The following is a 17,842-nucleotide window of genomic DNA, read 5'->3' on the forward strand; positions in this document are numbered from 1 at the left end:
GCAGCAATACCTGAAAAAAAAATGTATTTTATTTTTATTAAGCTATGCAAAGTAAGATGACAGGATGAAAAAAACTACCAAACTTCTAAGAAATTACAGAAATCACAAGTCGGAATATTCCTCTACAAATTTGCCAGCATTGCGTAGCTCTCAGGGACTTTTATAAGAGTTCTTTTCCAGAGGTACTTTCTCACTTATAAAGACTAGATTCTGGTAAGAGGCCTGTCATTATCCTAGTAATAGGTACATAAGTTGTTCTCCTATTAATTCAGAAGTTTAAACAAGCAGAGACGGAGCAATATAATAAGGATTTAGGGCAATTATTTCATTATATCATTTCTTAATTCTACTATGCAAGCTGACCATAAATTGTTCTGATATTGTATAATGCATCTGTATACTTCTGAAAAAAATCAGTGATTTTAAAAAGGAATTGAATTCTGCAGTTGGTATTTCTTCAAAAAGTTAAGCAAAGACTCTGCTAACAATGCCTTACCAAGGATAAAACTACGCTTACAGCAATTACTTTAAAAACACATTTATGACCCATAACTGATGGTAAAGCAATTAATGTGTCCCATTTTTTTCCCCTACATTCCAAGTCAGGCCCAGCACATCCAATACTGAATGTAAGAAATTTAGAAAATTTTTGTAGAAATTATGCTGTAGAAACTATGTTAGTTGAAAATTCACCAATATCAGAAATCAAGGATAGCATCAGACACAAGTTCTGAGAGAAAACTTTAATGACTACGTGGCAGAACAGGGTTAAAAAAGCTCATACACAGATGCTCACTGTACCACCAGTTCATAGTCTCCACCTGACTTGAACTGGCTTTTGCCAATGTACCTACAGTTAACAAAGGACAGCAATACATACATGTAAAGTTACTCCCAAACAGGTATCAAGGCAGACATCCACTGGTGCTAAGCTCGAGATTAGCTGCAGTAAAACCACTCCCAGTAACTACAGAGTTCACCAGAGAACTGACAAAAATAATTTTCAGTATTTTACTTGGGGGCAGTTAAGTGTTTTGTTGGTTTTTTTTTTTTTTTAACTTGCATAATCTGCAGGGAGACAATACCTCCTACGTTGACATAATGTAAATTAATTGAAAAAATAATCACGGCCTTTAAAAGTTTTGGGTAACACAAGCGCAGTAACTCCTCAGCTGCGTAGCACCTCGCCACAGGACGCGGTGGTTGCTGAGGCAGCTCCCAGCCCCCCGTGGTGGGGGGGGAACACCTGAGGGCGGCTCTGCCACGCTTCCCGCTTGTGGTCGGTACCCAGGACAACACCTGGGACCGGGCGGCCTTTCCCAACGCCGACAACCCACCTCATCCCCCTCCCCACAAACACACCATCCCACAGAGCGCCAGCCCCGCACAACCGCCACACAACGCCCCCGAAACTGGCGTCGGCGACTGCGCAACGGTCGCCAGCCCCGCGCATACACAGAACGAAACGCTGCCTGCCGGGCTTTCCTCCCGCAGCGCCGCCTCTCATTGGCTACCGAACGCTGCCGAGTGGCTTCGTGCACCTCCGGAAAACCGCCAGAGGCGGGGGTGGCGGGGAGGGGGAGAAAACGGCTCGAGCGCGGCGCGGTGCATTGTGGGGCGGGAGGAGAGTCACCGCTCTGCTAAGGGCCGCCATCTTGTCTGCGGCCGGACTTGCTGCCGCTCTCGGGGCCCGCTCCTCGTCCTCGCCGCGCGGAGCGAGGGGACAGAGAGGGGACGAGGCGCCCGGCCGGCGCTGATGCGCCCGGAGCCTCCCCGTGCCTTCCACAGGCGCTGCTAGCGAAGGGGGCGGGGGTAGTCGGGCGGCCGCCGGCGCGGCCTTTCCTCTCCTCGGCCGGGATGGGCCGGTCCCGCAGCCGCAGCTCGTCCCGCTCCAAGCACACCAAGAGCTCCAAGCACAACAAGAAGAACCGGAGCCGCTCGCGGTCCCGCTCGCGGGAGAAGGAGCGGGCGCGGAAGCGCTCCAAGTCCCGGGAGAGCAAACGCAACCGGCGCCGGGAGTCGCGGTCCCGGTCCCGCTCCAACACGGCCCCCTCCTCCCGCCGCGACCGGGAGCGCGAACGCGAGCGCGCCTCGTCCCCGCCGGACCGCATCGACATCTTCGGGCGCACGGTGAGCAAGCGCAGCAGCCTGGACGAGAAGCAGAAGCGGGAGGAGGAGGAGAAAAAAGCCGAGTTCGAGCGGCAGCGGAAAATGTGAGTGCTGGGCCTGGGCTGGGGGCATCCTGGGGGGGTAAGGGGGAGGGAAGGAAGGAGGTGCGCTTTGCCGTAGTGCCTTTCTCTCCTCGCCTTCCTCCCCCCAGGCTGGAGTCCTTTGCTTATGGGGAAAAGGCGCTTAGGCCCTCTCTGAGGCCTAACTTCTGCCTGTTTTCCCGCCATCCTCCCCTTTCCTAAAGGCTTGTTCTATCAAGTGTGCTAAAGCCGCCCACTCAGAGCGAGAGCCTGCTGCACGTCGCTTCCCTGTCACCCAGACGTGCTGCTCACTTCCTATCTGTCGCTCTGCTGCGTTGCTCTTAAACTTCTTTCTGTCTCTGAGGCCTCCGCTCCCCGCAGGCTTTGTGCTGCACTGCCACACTTTCTGCCCCTCCCCTTCTGTGCGTGGTGCTTATTATGCGTCCAGCGAAGGCATTTAAGAGTTGCCCGTCTTAGGGTTTCAAGAAGTGCTAAGCAACCATTGTTGTAACCTTGCATTTTACTTTACTTTTTTCATTTGTCTTCAAATGGGACAGTGAGATCCAGAGACTTGCTTCATATAAAGCTTTTCCTTTTTCAGTTTGCATTGTGGAGAATGTAATAAATTCCTAAAGTCCATAAAGATAAGTAAATCGTGTTTAATGTTGGGTGTACGTTTTAAAGCGAATGTTGGTGTACATTAAAATGTCTAGCAATGTCCTTAAGTTAAGAAAGAGACCTTCAGCAGAGGTAACAATGGATGTAAGAGTTGTGCTAAAGTGATGCTTTTTTGATGCAGCCCTCACTCCTCAGAGCACCAAGTCTAGAGATAGCACTTGTACATGTGAAGCCAACTAGTTCTGTTAATTCTTTGGTGGACCTTTGAATTTTATTTCAGCTGTGCTATTCTAAAGAAATACTATTTGTAGTTCAGAAGGTATGATCACCCTGAATTGTCACTTTTTTTTGTCGATAATTTCCTTTGCTAACTTCAGAATTTGAGAGTGATGTCATAAAAACTTAACGTAGCAATACAAATTCCCCCCAAATCATTACATGTTTTTTGAATCATTAACCCAAATTTTGCAGTTTACAGTTTTTTCAGTACCTAAACAAAAAAAAAAAATCCACACACCTTCGGAATGTGCTTAACAATACGTTTAAAATATTTGATCTGTTTTGCTTCAGTTGAGTGCTTCAATTGAAAGTAGCCTGTTCATTCAATAAGTTTCATGTAGCAACATACATTTCAAGTCTATTTTCTGCAATGTTTTCTATGCAAGTCAGAAAACTTTGAAATTGTACTCATGAAGTCTCTGCAGAACAAATATTTGGTTGATATTGGCAACAGAATAGCAAACTATTGAGTGAGAAGCAGCATTGGAAAAGATTAGACATAGAATTTTGATGTTTCCAAAATGCACTTCAAATTTCAAAAACAATATCAAACAATAAATCTTAATACAGCATACAAGTGTGATATCTGAATTCATTTATAAATTGTGTTACATATACTCAAGTTAGGAAAGAAAATAAGTAATTCCTTGCTGACTGAATTAACTAGCAGACAATTTGTGTATTGAAAGTGACTTTCTTCTAGTGTCTGTTCAAATCTTAACACACAGCCTAACTCCCGATTTTACCTGTAATTATAGTTTTCCATAGCAAAGTTTTCATAAAGATGGTAAATAAGCATTTTTTTTTTCCTCATAAATCTGCTAAATGCTAAGCTTTTACTTTTTTTGCAGATTTTCTAAAATTAGTCTTTAGGAATTAAATGGAGCATACTAAAATATTTTTACATTAATGGCTTCTCTGTTTCCCTGGGATTATTGCTCAGTAAGTCAGGGTGATAAACTTAAATCTGTATATAATGTACTATAAGTGATAAAAAAAGAGTAGTTGATATTCACTACCAAATCGCTGAGGTTCATATCTTTTTTTGTAACTTGATTTTCTTGAGACACCCAGTAAATGGTTAGAAGTATATTGTCGTTATCCATAAGCATAAGGTAGTCTTATAAATGAATTTTGAGAATAGATTTTGATCTTAATCTGTTTCACTTCGTTTTGTTTCCAGTGCTCCAATAAATGTAGTCCTGTATATTGAACAGTTATATTTATAAAACTGTCATTGCCTGTGCTTGTGAAAAGATATATTTGCTCGATTTAGTGGAATACAAATGGAATTTGTGGAGGCGAGAAGAATGAAATCTGTGCAACGCATAGTGCTTAATTTGAGTGCATCATTGATTGCTGAGGATATTTGAAAAGTTACTTTAGGCATGAGTGTTAGGTTTTTTGTATAACTTTGTACTATCATTATTCAATTAGCTAACTTTTATTCTCATTTTCCTTAATATTAAAGGAAAGCTAAAATAATTGAATAAACAGCTTTATGAAAAACAGATTTCTGTAGAAAAGACTTGTGTATCATTTCAGGACTGTAAAAGTACTCATGACTGAATAAATAATCCTAAGAGGGAAAAATTTTTTTCTGAAAAAATAAAGAATTATTTGGATATAAAGGGTATTAACAGATATATATATGTGTGTGTGTGTGTGTATAAATAAAAAAACTTTTGACCCCTTCTCCAACTTCCGTCGAAAAAAGGCCCACAAGTTAATGACTTGGCAAAGACATGGGCCTGATGTATTTTTCTGGATACTGATAGGGACCTTCTTTCCCCTCAAAAAAATTAATTCAAGATACTTCGTCACTTTAGAAAAAGAGAGCACTGGCCCAGTGTGTCATTGGAAAAGTTCGCTATCTGCTGAGAAATGGAAGAATAAATTTTGTCTTCTGGGGTTGAATGTCTAAGTTGGGGTTTCCAAAACTTTTCAGTGAGGGAGAGGGACTATGCGTTTGGTTGAAAAGAAGATATGTAAACCATTTCTGAGCTTTTCACCTTGGTATTTCAGCTGACTATGTAGATTTGCAACCTGTACTTCATAATGATAATATGTAAAGTTCTTTTTGTGTGTCTCAGTATAAATAAAATAGAAATATGCAAGAATTATGAAAATGACAGTATATTAGGATACTAACAATGATTGATGTCTTTCTGGTGCTGACAGGCTACAAGATAGGTTTATAAGATTGTTTTGTATTTTATGGAATATTTAAAATGATGGTTCAGTTTCAAGGTTAAAAAAGAGCAGCATTCTCCCCCAAAGCCCGTAATAATCCTAAATGAATAGTGCCATCTGAAACATAGCTATACAGTATTCACTTTGTGTAAAAAGAGCATAGTTAATATTCGGATATCTAATTGCTGTACTGTACTGGTGATTACTACCTGGAAGATTTTCTTTCTTCATTTGGTAGTAAACCTGGGAATTGATCTAATCATTCTGTATCCTTTTTAATGAAAACTTAAACAGTGATCAAACTAAGTAATAATGCTGTTGCTAAACATATATAAAGAAAAGCTGACATTTAAAAATGCTTCCAAAATTCAGAACATGAAAAACTGTAAAGGTTGCAAGGATTTATTTAGTGCTTGGTGTTGGTATATTGTGTTTTGGATAATTATGGTGGAAACAGGTTGCTGCAGTAGACAAGTTAGAGGAGAGCTGAAATATTTGAAATTTGATGAGGTATTGGATAAGTAGATTGCAGAAACAACACCTAGAATTCTTACTAAATATTCAAATTATAAAATATATCACTTCTGATTAGTTTGGTGACACTGAGATCTTTGTTTTAAGACAAGATTTTGCAATATATTACGACTACCTTTGAAACCATGTAAATTCCTAAAGTGTGAAGGATGGCCAAACTTGGTGGAGTGGTGTTCTTTCCCTAAAAACTATGGGTTTTCATATCAAGTAGTAGTATGATAAGCTGTATTCTTTAGCTTAACGGTCTAGAGATAAGGAGCGATATTAAATATGGTATGGTCTTAATGGTCCCTGTGGTTGAAACACAGGTTGCCTGAATGTTCACTACAATACATTCTTCAGTGTAGGGAAAAACATTGAAATATCCAATCTACGTGAGTAAAGCATAAAACTATTAGAAGTTGATTCAGTAGTGTGGTTGGTGCTCTGCATTTGCAAGAGGGCAACCATTTTTATTGATTAAAAAGGTAATCTTCATGTTTGCATTTTCTAGCCGTCAACAAGAAATTGAAGAGAAACTTATAGAGGAAGAAACTGCTCGAAGAGTGGAAGAGCTTGTGGCTAAACGTGTAGAAGAAGAGTTGGAGAAACGGAAGGATGAGATTGAGCGAGAGGTTCTCCGCAGGGTGGAAGAGGCTAAGCGCATCATGGAAAAACAGTTGCTCGAAGAACTCGAGCGACAGCGACAAGCTGAACTTGCAGCACAAAAAGCCAGAGAGGTAACGCTCGGTCGTTTGGAAAGTAGAGACAGTCCATGGCAAAACTTTCAGTGTCGGTTTGTGCCTCCTGTTCGGTTCAGAAAGAGATGGAATACTGCAAATCTAATTCCCTTCTCGTATAAACTTGCATTGCTGCGAAACTTAATTTTTAGCCTATTCAGAGGAGCTCACTGATACTTAAACAGTTATTCTCCTAAAACCTGAACAAGGATACTTGATTTTTAATGGAACTGACCTACATATTTCAGAATTGTTTGAAACTTTTGCCATGGCTGCAGGATTTATCAACGGTCCTTTCTTTTTTGGGGAAGGGTATTAAAAATCTGTAATTATGTATCCTTCATTTGTTTCATTTTGTTTACCTAGACTGTAAGAGGCTTTTGCCTTCAGTCAGGCAAAGAGCAGGGTCCAGCACTGAGCTGCAGTACCTGTCTTTAACGAATAGGTTTCTTACTCTCCATTCAAAACAAACATTTTCCTTGAGCATACATTGGACTAATTCTGGAACTTCGAGCATAAGCCCATCCACGTCTTCACGAAGGATCTATGTCCAAATCATTATTTCCATTTTTAATATCTACTAACAATTCCTTTTTTCCCTAGAAGTTATAAAAGAGCAGGTTGCCCATGTCTGAAGGCAAGCTGAACATGTGACTTGGGTTGTGTTTTTTTTTAATCAGCAGCTGGAGCAGAAGCTGAAAATGTCTTTCTGTGAGACAGTAATTTGCTACTAAAGGCTTTGCCTGCCTGCCTGCACCAGTCATTCCAGGATCCAGAAATGTCAAGACAAACTTTAAATTGTGTGAAGAAAATTTACAGTAAACAGTCGTGTGTCAAGCACCTTTTTTACTCTGCACTTCATGTACAGTTTATTTTAAATGAATATATTGATTGGCTTACAAAAGGAGAGATAGTAGCAATGAAGATTTACCCTTCATCTTAAATGTGACCTGTCTGTCACAGTCTTTAAAATTAAAAAAAAAAAGTTACAACAAATATTAGGGATATTAAATAACATTTTTTTGTAAGTTCAAACCTTGACTGTAAAGGAATTGAAGTTGAATTTAGACATTTAGATGTGTATATTCAGCAAATGCTTTATATATACAGGTTTTTGTTTGATCAGATTGATGAATTTTTTTTTTTTTTAAGTATTTTTGCTATAGTCAATATGATGTGGAGATGCCCCATCAGTTCTTTGCAATGCAGAATAAACTTCCATGCCTGGAGTGAAGTGTGCTAGCTAGTAGCTGGTTACTAGTCATAGTAAGAAGTTTTCTCTTCGTATGCTTGCTTTGTTCATATTAACTTTTTTTTCTTACACAGACACAAACCTCTGGCTAACTTTAAATCTTCCAAATATTCAAATAATTTGGATATATATTATGTGAACTGAAACACCTCAAAATCTTTCACGCAGTCTTCATATTTATGGGTTGCATAAAAGAGTTCCATAAAATTCACCAAGAAAACAACAATTACAAGGCGTTATTTCCTGATCTTGCCTTTCCTGGATTCCAGAATTCCAAGTTCAGACTGCAAATGACAGTTTCATCTGTCTTAAAATTGTCAAAATATTGAATGTTAAGTCCATTCTCCCCATGAAGGAAGCCCATAGCTCCATGAAGTATGGATTACCATTTGTATTTTTCACTAACAGTAAATGTATTTTTCTTATTAATTGTTTGCCTTAGGAATGATTTACATATTTTTGTTCCTTCCTATCATAAACATCTGCATTCCTCAGCTCAGCCTTCCTTGTATGTTGTTTCTTTATAAATGGTTGAGCTGCTGATGCAGGTATTGCCAAGCTAACAGTACAAATCATTTTAAAGAGGAAGCTGGCGCGTATGGCAGCCGAGGAGCACACTCTGCAGGACACTGGACAAGACAGTAAATATTCAACTTTTAATGCTGATTAAAGGAGTATAGGTAAAGAATACGTAGGTATACTTAATTGGTGAGACAAACTATTCACTTTATTTATATTTTATATATTACTTTTTAATTTGGTAAATACTATCGAGTTTTTGTAGTTGTCCTTGTTGATTTGTGTGATATTAAAATTGTAGTAATAAACTGTCAGGATTCTGTGCTTAGGGAGGGTTTAGTTGGTTGCTGTTTGGACTGGGCGGGGATGATTTAAATTTAGTATGAGAGATGAGACCAGTTTTAGTGGCTGCACAATGTACTGTTGTGAGACAAGATAGGTGGCTGTAAAGCTGCCACTTTAAGTCAGTTCACGAAAGAATTCTGAGAAAGATTAGTGACATACGGAGTTGAATGTTATACTTTACTAACATCTTGCCCTGTCCTCCCGTTTAGGAAGAAGAGCGTGCAAAGCGTGAGGAACTAGAGCGAATACTAGAAGAGAATAATCGAAAAATTGCAGAAGCACAAGCTAAACTGGTATGTAAAGACGCAGTTAACAGTTTTATAGAGGAATACAGGTCTCTCTGCCTGATTTGCAACACAATTAAAATAAGCAAATCAAAGCTTTCTAGAGTTTAACTTCTCTGTTGCCGGTTATGTCGGTAGCAGTGCTCTGTTTTCCTTGAGAATAAGAGACCAGACCCTTAGTAATAACATTAGTCTGAAGAAATACTACTAGTCATTTATTAATTTGGAGGAAGATTGCTGCCTTCGTTATTTAAAAAAAAATATGTTTTTAACTGTATCTTATGGGGAAGGTTGAAATGAATTTGCAAACATACTCAGCTTCTAGAACAGAAATAACTTATTCTACCTTGTTGAGCAGGACAAGTATAAACTGGATTTGAGACTAGGATAAGGTTGATAATGCGAAGTGCTGAAAGAGAATTTCAACATGTGCTTAAAACTTCTAAGTTATGAAAGTCCATCTTATGTTGATCTCCAAAATTATTTAAGCAGGTTGCTTCTTCATGCAAATGTTCAGTATCACTTAGCTGATTCTAATCAATTCACGATAAACCAAACTAAGCTTTTTTTTAAATCCTGTTTGAATTTTATCAGTTTCAATTGCTGAAGTGTTTATAACCTTCTCAAGTAAGTATGATGTTTCTTAAAACTGCTTAAGCTACGTCTCCTTCAGATCACGCTCTCCACTGGTGTTTGTGCTTTATCCTTTTCCCAACCTTATACGGGGGGAACAGGATAATAAGGAAATCTGTTAAATGGTGTAATTAACAAAATAAGATTCAGAAGACCACCTACCTTTAGAAGACCATTGGAGTAGCTGTAAGAATCTTAAGTCAGTGTAAAGACTGACCTTGTTACAAATCAAATAGAAATCGCTTTGAATTAGGAGGGTCTTATAGATAGATCTCGGAGGTGGGAGACCTTTGTTTGAAGGTCTGTTATTTCATTATATTATGACTTCATCTGACATGACAGGTGTCAGGAAGATTTCTCTATTTATACACTGATTTTCGTATTTAAAATGTAATGCGTTGTTTGCATAGCAATGCTGAAAAACATTGAAGTAAGCATTCAAGGTTTTGATAATGTTAGCTATGAATGTAAAAAGTTTCAGCGTTTCTTCTAAACTCACTTTGTCACCATTTTATAAATAGTTCCATTGAACCAGCTATGGCATCTAGCTCAAGTATGCTTGCAGTATGCAGGATTGGATATTGGATACAGACTTGTAAATTGCTGTTATGACTGCAAAACATGTTGGCCTAAATTCTACCGTTTTCATATGTAGGCTGAAGAACAATTGAAAATTGTTGAAGAACAAAGAAAGATTCATGAGGAGAGGATGAAACTAGAACAAGAGAGGCAACGTCAGCAAAAGGAAGAGCAAAAAATTATCTTGGGCAAAGGAAAGTCTAGGCCAAAACTGTCCTTCTCGCTAAAGAGCCAGGATTAAATTGCAACTCTGAACTCTTACAAGGAAAAAAAAAAAAAAGGAAACAAAAAACAATAACAACAAAAACTTTGTATGGTAGCTTCATGTTGAAGTGGTTTTTTTTCTCTCAATTTTTTTTGTCTTTTTTTGAAAGTCTGGAAAGTTAGCTTGTTCTAATAGGGGCTGTGCTCTGCAATTCTTAATTTTTTTTAAACTTCCATTAAGTTAAACCCTTATCAGATCATTGTTGCCTTTTAGAGGGAAATCTGTTCTCATACGTTTTGTTTATGTATTAGTGGTCTGAAAGATCAGGTCACTATGAATGGTGGATGATCTGATAAGGTTTTACTTGACCTACTCATCAGAGTTTGACTCTGATAATTGACAAAACTTTATACTGGGTATTGCTGACTCCCCCTTTTTTTTTTTTTTTTAAGTCAGTAAATACATGAGTAAATTGCCATGGTATTACTGGACCTCTGTGGCTTACTGTTAAATCAGTGTCCTATGATACTGTCCCATTGTTGCGCTTGATGTTCCTGATACAGGTAAGGAAATAGTTTGTCATTTCTGCTATGAATACATAGAGAGAGTTCAGTATTGTCTCTGTTAGATTTGTTTTTATTACATTGACAGCGTTCAACCAGCGTTCCCCGTTGTGTAAATAAACCAATTTGCTGAATAAAGTGAAAGTCTTAAATTCATATGTTTAAGTAAATTTTTTTAGTACACTTCTATAAACAGCTGTAAGTGACAATTCACATTATTAAATTCAAGACTATAGTGGTATTTTTTTAATTTTGCTTTAAACTATTGTGGCTTCTCCTACTTAAAATGCAAAATTACACACAGTAAAAAAATCCCTGCAGTTGTGAATGTTTTTAATGGCTGCTGCTGTTTTCATGAATGTTGTTTTTTTTCTTCTGACAGAGACTTATTTCAACTGTAGTATCGTGTTTAAACAGCTGTATGGCTTACTGCACCCACACCAATACTTCAGTATCTAATCCCCTTCAGTTTGCCTCATAATATAGTATATTGTTATAAGTGAAGATCATTACCATATAATAAATCTGATGGATCCTAAAGGATTTAAAAAATTAAATTTTTCCCCCCCAAAGGAAAACAGAAAGTAAGACTCTGTTTAAATGTATTGTTTTAGCCAGAAAGCAACTGTTACGCATATACAAGATCTTGTTGAATGTTACCCACTTGTATGTACAGGTTTTATTTTGAAAAATACAGATTGAAAACTATATATAGAATCCCCTTTTTGTTTACAATTCTTCTACCAAAACCTGGATTACTGTGTCTTCTCCAGTTTTAAAACTTTTTTCCTGTTGGTATGCAACATCTGTAGTAAACATAGGATGACAAGTATCAGTAGTTGCCTGAGCATTGGAATGTTGCTGGACAAAGATGGAAATAATTCCTGATATTCCCTACGGATCTGTTTCTGTAGATTTGGCAAATTAAATGTGAGAGCAAGTTGAGTGTGTCACTGACAGCAATACATTCAATATGCTTTGTATGAAACCTGGGCTTTGGGGCAGATTGATGTGTATCTCTTTGTCCAGTATGTCAAGAAAAAAATGCAAAGAGTAAAATACCTACACTATTACTGTATTTAAATTTGTCTCTATATATTGTATTACAAGAGAAGGTTGAAGGTTGCTTAATGCATAAAAACAAAAACTGAAGCCAAATAAATTGTGTACATGACCTGTTGGCAGGAGCAGGTTGTATTTAAAGCTCAACTGATACCTGTATTTCTAAAACAGAAAACAACCCCTGTTCCCTTAAGAGAAACAAGCTATTAAAAGTCAATACTCAAACAGACCTACGCATTTTTGTTTCCTCTCCTCTTCTAAAAGTGAGAAGTTACATTCTCATACAAGCAGCTCTGGGGTATTAGGCTTTTATGTTCTACGTCACCAACTTGCTGTCAAATAGTAGTTGTTCTTTATACTTAACCTCTCCAAGCTTAAGTCACAATTTTATTTCCGTTCACACATTTAGGACTACTCCGTGGACAAAGTCCACAGTCAGAATTAGCCCCTTCCACAATTCCACAGCTTCTTATGTGTGATTCCTTCTCCCGTCTCTCAAAAAAGTAAAAACAGCTACATTTTTTTTGGTGTGGAGGGAGGTGGGCAGAAATATAGTCAGTAAAAACCACTGTCTTTAATGTCTTAAAACACTCTTTAGTTGTTAGCATTTTACAGACCTGGAATGGGTGTATCTTGTATTTGCATTGTTCTGGGGTTTTCTTTCTTTTTAAATTACTCTGGGACCTCTGGGATATTGTTGATTTCTAGGGAAATAACTCTCACTTTGGAAGGGGGGTAAACTGACATTTAATGGTAAGAACTTCAGATGTTCTCATTTTCCTCTGATACTCATCTAATGCAAAGTATGTTAGAATGTGGACATGTATTTAGGTAATGATTAAACAGTGTAAGCTTGCATGTGTGTCAGTTTCCATGAAGATACTAGTTTACCCAGAAAACTTGCTGAAACTGCTGTTAGAATGTGTCAGTTGTTTGGTTTTTATTTAATTTGTTTTATCTTCTTACAGTTTGAACTTTAAATTTACAATTGTTGGTTACTCTAGCAGGTTTGTTGTACCATTTTTTTGTTCCCCCTCTCCACAGTGAGATGGGTAAGCATTTTTTTGTTGCCACCTGCCTTGAGCAGTAGTCAGTTTCTGTACCTGATAACAGAGGAGAGCTTAGTTTTTCTTAACCCTGTTCATAAATGTCCTGGAGAATTATTTTAATACCAGACAATGCTGCCATCCGGCAGATGCAGGAAAAGTAGAAGACAAGACAGCATTATCCTAGCATATCTGTATTTCATAATGGAAAGTTACACTGGAGATTAAACTTCCTATGTCCGCTATCGTTATTTTTCCAAGTACATGTGGAAGGCTGACTGCTGTGAAATGTATTGGAGAGCTGGTGTCCTTGACGCTGCTCAAAGCATTTTGGTTGGTGAGATGTCTTAAGCTGCCAAGCAGTGGCACACCTACATGTAGAAAAAAGATTCCAGTATTAACTTACTAAAGTATCAATACTTCATCTATTATCTTGTTTTTTTTAAAAGTGTATGTCTTCATCATCTCTCCTTTTCTCTTAATCTTTGTGCTAGCTCGTGAACCTTGACCTTTCTGTTGCCCTTGCTGGCCTGAGGATCAGAAACCCACCTTCCCCGTGCTATTAACGCACCCTCTTAAGATATTTGAGTGTTTCTCTGCTGTTCTAAAAGTGTACCCCAACCATGGAGAGGTCTCTTAGAATTGTTTGTGATTTGCTTTTAACTGCATGAAATGTTGTGTTAAACGTTTTCAGGGTATTTGGGATGTGTACTTTGGCAAGTGGGAGGAAAATGATTAGCTGTGCTCTTGTAGGGTGTCAAGTGCAAGTTCAGGTGAAATTCAAGTTGATGAATACATTTCAGTTTGCACTGCAGAGGTGATTTATTTCAGAAGGAGAATTGTAAAGTAGTCTGTGTGCCGAAGGCCCTTTCCAATAAGGGAAATGGTAGAAGTGCCCAGGCTCAAACAGTTTTGGACTAAGTCCTGTCCAAGTGGAGCAGAACCATGACTTTTTCATGCATCTCTGTTTCATTTTCATGCTAGTACCACCAAATGCATGCATGTCGGGGTTATCCACCTCTTCCAATGCCAGCTGAGGAGGGCTCAGTCTTCATTGATATTTCCATACAAAACAAGCTTATTTTTGCTATCACCTTTCACAGACTGTGACACGTAGAACCAAGGGCTATGCTGGCTCAGTGGTCAGCAATGTACAAAGAAACATAAACCTTTATACAAAGACTGGTAAGATAGCAGAAGTGTGGTCCCTGGTCTTGTTTCCTACCCTATACCGCAAATAAATAAGAATTTTTGTTCTCACTGAATGCTAGTGAGAATCAGTATAAAAATACATCAAGGACTGAAATGCACTTTTAGGATGTACCAACTTCTCTGATTTTTATTTCAAGGGTGCTTGAATTCTATGGCTATATTTAGGAGCAGCCAAGGTCCTTTTCTAAAGAGCTATGGTTAACCAAAATTGTGGTTATAAAACAGACACGGAGAAGACAAAAAACATCTAGATATACATTAACACCATTACAATGTATCTTCTGTATTTGCGGTAGAGTTAATGTTATTTTAGGAGCTTCTTCAAGTATCTAGCATGCTTGGCCTTTTGTACAGACAGTAAAAACTCTGTTTAAATCACTTTTTAAAAGTGTCAATAACCTGCTTTTATTTGTCATTAGATTTGGCAATGCTCTTCAGTTATATCTTTACCACTTTGACATTGGTGAATTTTCACGTAACAACGAATGAAGGTGGGGTTTCCCTCTTAAAAATTTACATTTATAAGACCCTGTCCCACGTATTCTCATTCCCGACGCTTAGACTGATGTTTAAAAAAGAATCGAGGATCGCGGCCCCAGTCCCGCTCCCGTTCCGATTGACTGTCTTTTTGTCGCGGGTTTCTTAGGATCAGGGCAAATAGTTATTGTTAGTAGTGCCCGCATCGCTGCCGGAAAGAAGCCAAAACGAATTATTCCGGGATAAACCCGACTTTTTTTGCCGTAAGGCTGGCGGAAGTAGAGGAAATAAAGGTTTGCGGAGTGCAAGTGGCAGAGTCCTGATTTATTTTTTTCCCCCTTGAAGGTAACGCTCACCCAGCAGCTCCGTCCGTCCATCCATCCATCCATCCCTGTCCGCGGACCACTCCTGCCGGCAAGGGCAGGCCGGGCGCAGGGGGACCTCGGGGTCGCTCCCCACGGCGCCAGCAGGATTTGCTCCCCCCTGCAGCCCGGCCCTCGCCGCTCGGTCTAGCAGCAAACCTTCCCCGCGAATCCCGAAATCCCTCGCCGTGCGCCTTCCCCGTCAAACAGCCCCTGCAGAAGACCGCTTCTGCGGCCGCAGCTCTACTGCTAACTTCGTGTTTTGCCTTTTTTTTTTTTTTTTTCCCCACGGATTATTTCATCTCGCCCCTCCCTCCCGCCCCAGCCCGCAGCCTCTCCATCCCTCCTTGTCCGCGCCCCGCTCCTGCGAGATGCTCGGCGGCTGGGCACGGCTCCCCCGACCCCCTATGTCAAAAGGGGGGACCCGAGGAGAGCAGCGACTCGTTCTCTGGGCTTCTTAGCTGCTGCTGGGGTCAGCTCAGGAATAACTTTTGCTCCGCGTCCCTACTGCGCGGTGATTTTATTCACTCGGGTTTTTATAGCGAGCATCGTGGGGATGCTGAAGAGTAGATTACAACAGCTGTATTTACGTAAAATGATTAGCCGCTGGACAATAGGAGTCAGGGGATATATTTAGCCACGGGAGGATATTTTCAGACAATACCAGGGCTCTTCATTTCCTCTGGTTTACTTAAAGCAAGGATACGGCGAGTTAGAGGTCACAGTTTACTCACAGCTTTTACAAAACACCGCCCGTAATCTTTCACTTCAAAACAAACAGAAGCAGCAGCGTTACAAAAAAAAAAAAAAAAAAAAAAAAAAAGTAAAGCTGATTTGCACCTCTCTGTTGCTAGAAGCATTTATCGGGCTCCCCGTTTGCCTTGGCTCCCGCCTGGCCGCACACCACCCGTTTGTTTAAAAGTTGAATAATTAAGTACTTCTCTCTCTCCCTCGCTGGCGAAGGTATCCTTTGATGCCCCTCGATGTGCATAGATACGCAAGCCCTGTCTCCCACATGAGTGCTAAGTCTCCCGCCTGGGAATCAGATCCTATTCCACCAAATTGCGTCGCCGGATCTGCAATTCCTTCCCCGCCGCAAATTAAATTGAATTAAGCAGTTTGCTTAAAACGTATTCGATGTTTTGCGCGAAAAGGAAACTGCTTGCCTTGTTTCCTTGAGTGGTAGATTGCATTAGGGAGCCACCAGACGCAATTAGTGCAAAAGCTATGGGCCATCGAGCGCGCCTCAAAACCCTTTTTCCTTCTGTTGCGGGCGAGGGGAGCGGTCCCTGCCAGCGGTGCTTGGGGGAAAAGAAAGGGGAGAGCGATCGTTTTCTTCCAAATTGATCGGGGAAAGAAAGGATTTGGGCAGCCGTTTCCCTCCTACGGTCTGCTTCGCGTTCGCCTCAATGCCGGACGAGCACCGCCGCTAACCCGGTTTTTAAATAAATGCCAGTGGTACTCCGGGAATGAAATTAGACCGAATTGGCTCTTTATTAGAGTCTTTTGCTGCACGTTCTTTGCCTGCTTGAAATAAAAGGCTGGGAAATGACCGAAAGAGCGCCGTAATTTCCTGGGATTTAACTTTTAATCCTTTCTGCAGATACTGTTTTGGCAAAGAAATCCCTGCTGGAAGAAATTCGCTAAGCCCCTCCGTTTTTACGGGAGCGGCCGTGACATTACACACCCAGGATTTACCCGGGGTACGGCTCTGGGCGCGGACCATTCCCCAGTGCCACAGCCCGGGGCAAGCGCTGTTGGCTCCTTATCCCCAATTACTGGCCAATTTTTTTTTTTGGGGGGGGGGGATGAAGGGAACCGCATGGGCGCCGGCGGAGGACGGGACGCGAGGGCTCCGCGGCCGGGGGCCGGCCGAGGGGACCCCCCGTCCCCCTCCGAGGGCTGCCACCGGCCGCTAGTGGGAGCTGTGGCCCCGTGGAAGTGCCGCGGGAGCCGCAGGGCGCCGGGCACCGAGCGCGGCGGCGGCGGGGGCGCGGCGCCCCCTCCCCGGCTCTCTCCGCAACCCCCGCCTTGGGACCTCCGGGGAAGCACTTCCAGCCTTGTCCGGGCCTAAGAACGAATAAAATAATAATAAAATAATATTGATACCGACAAGAAGTAAAAGGGCCAGGTGCCGGCGAGGTGTGCGGGGGTGTGAAAAGAAGCCGGATCCTAAAATTCCCCCCCATCGTCCCCTGTAAGTGTGGCGGGGAGGAAAGCGGCGCTGAGCGGCGGCCGGGTACGGCGAGGGAAGCCGGTGCCGAGCCGGGGGGGCTGAGCCGAGGCCAAGTCCTGCGGGCTCAGGGGCGGCCCGGGGCCGATCGCCCAGCACGGCCAAACTTTGCGGAGCCGCAGACGGCGTGGGCAGGGCCGGCGGGGCACCGGAGGGGCACGGCAGGATGAGGCCCGCAGCCCCCCTCCCCACCGAGTGCCCGGCCCTTTAGACGGAAGCGTGCTCAATTTTAGCCAAGACTTTTTTTTTTTTTCCATTTTTTTCCCCAATCTCTCTCGTTTTCCTCATTCTCGCCCCACGCAGCTAAAAAGCGACTCGAAGCGAGCGGGCTTCTCCCTCTCCCCGCCGGCCTCCCCCGGACCGGGGGGGGGGGTGTTACGGGGCCCGGCGGGGGGTGGCACAGCCGGGGTGGGTGTTACAGCCGGGGGGTGTTACCTGCCGGCTCGGCTGGGCACGGCTCGGCCCGGCCCGGCCCGGCTCGGCCCCGCCCGCCGCGGCGGCGGCGGTAAGTGACACGCGCGGCGCCCAACCAGCGCGG

General features: G+C 41.7%; 1 protein-coding gene and 1 long non-coding RNA gene across 4 annotated transcripts; one reads left to right on the forward strand and one right to left on the reverse strand.

The window, feature by feature from the left end:
- The first annotated feature begins 1,597 nt into the window (after nt 1-1,597).
- ARGLU1 (arginine and glutamate rich 1) lies at nt 1,598-12,203 on the forward strand. 3 transcript variants are annotated; one of them, XR_014575842.1, is made up of 4 exons: nt 1,598-2,213; nt 6,307-8,425; nt 8,858-8,941; nt 10,221-12,203. XR_014575842.1 is itself a non-coding variant. In XM_083814610.1 (4 exons), the coding sequence occupies exons 1-4, from the start codon at nt 1,858-1,860 to the stop codon at nt 10,383-10,385; spliced, it is 831 nt and encodes a 276-aa protein (XP_083670736.1). In that variant the 5' UTR covers nt 1,598-1,857; the 3' UTR covers nt 10,386-12,203. The 3 variants fall into 3 exon arrangements, 1 of the variants encoding a protein (XP_083670736.1); XR_014575843.1 differs by having other exon boundaries at nt 6,307-6,532; nt 8,368-8,941; nt 10,221-10,368; XM_083814610.1 differs by having other exon boundaries at nt 6,307-6,532.
- On the reverse strand, nt 10,241-17,761 carry LOC310888202. Its single transcript, XR_014575859.1, has 2 exons — nt 15,066-17,761; nt 10,241-13,391 (listed from the first exon to the last, which is right to left on the reverse strand). It is a non-coding gene; the product is annotated as an uncharacterized lncRNA (long non-coding RNA).
- Between the last annotated feature and the right edge of the window lie 81 nt (nt 17,762-17,842).

Source organism: Anser anser, assembly GCF_964211835.1.
Source record: "Anser anser genome assembly, chromosome: 1".
NCBI classification, from domain to species: domain Eukaryota; kingdom Metazoa; phylum Chordata; class Aves; order Anseriformes; family Anatidae; genus Anser; species Anser anser.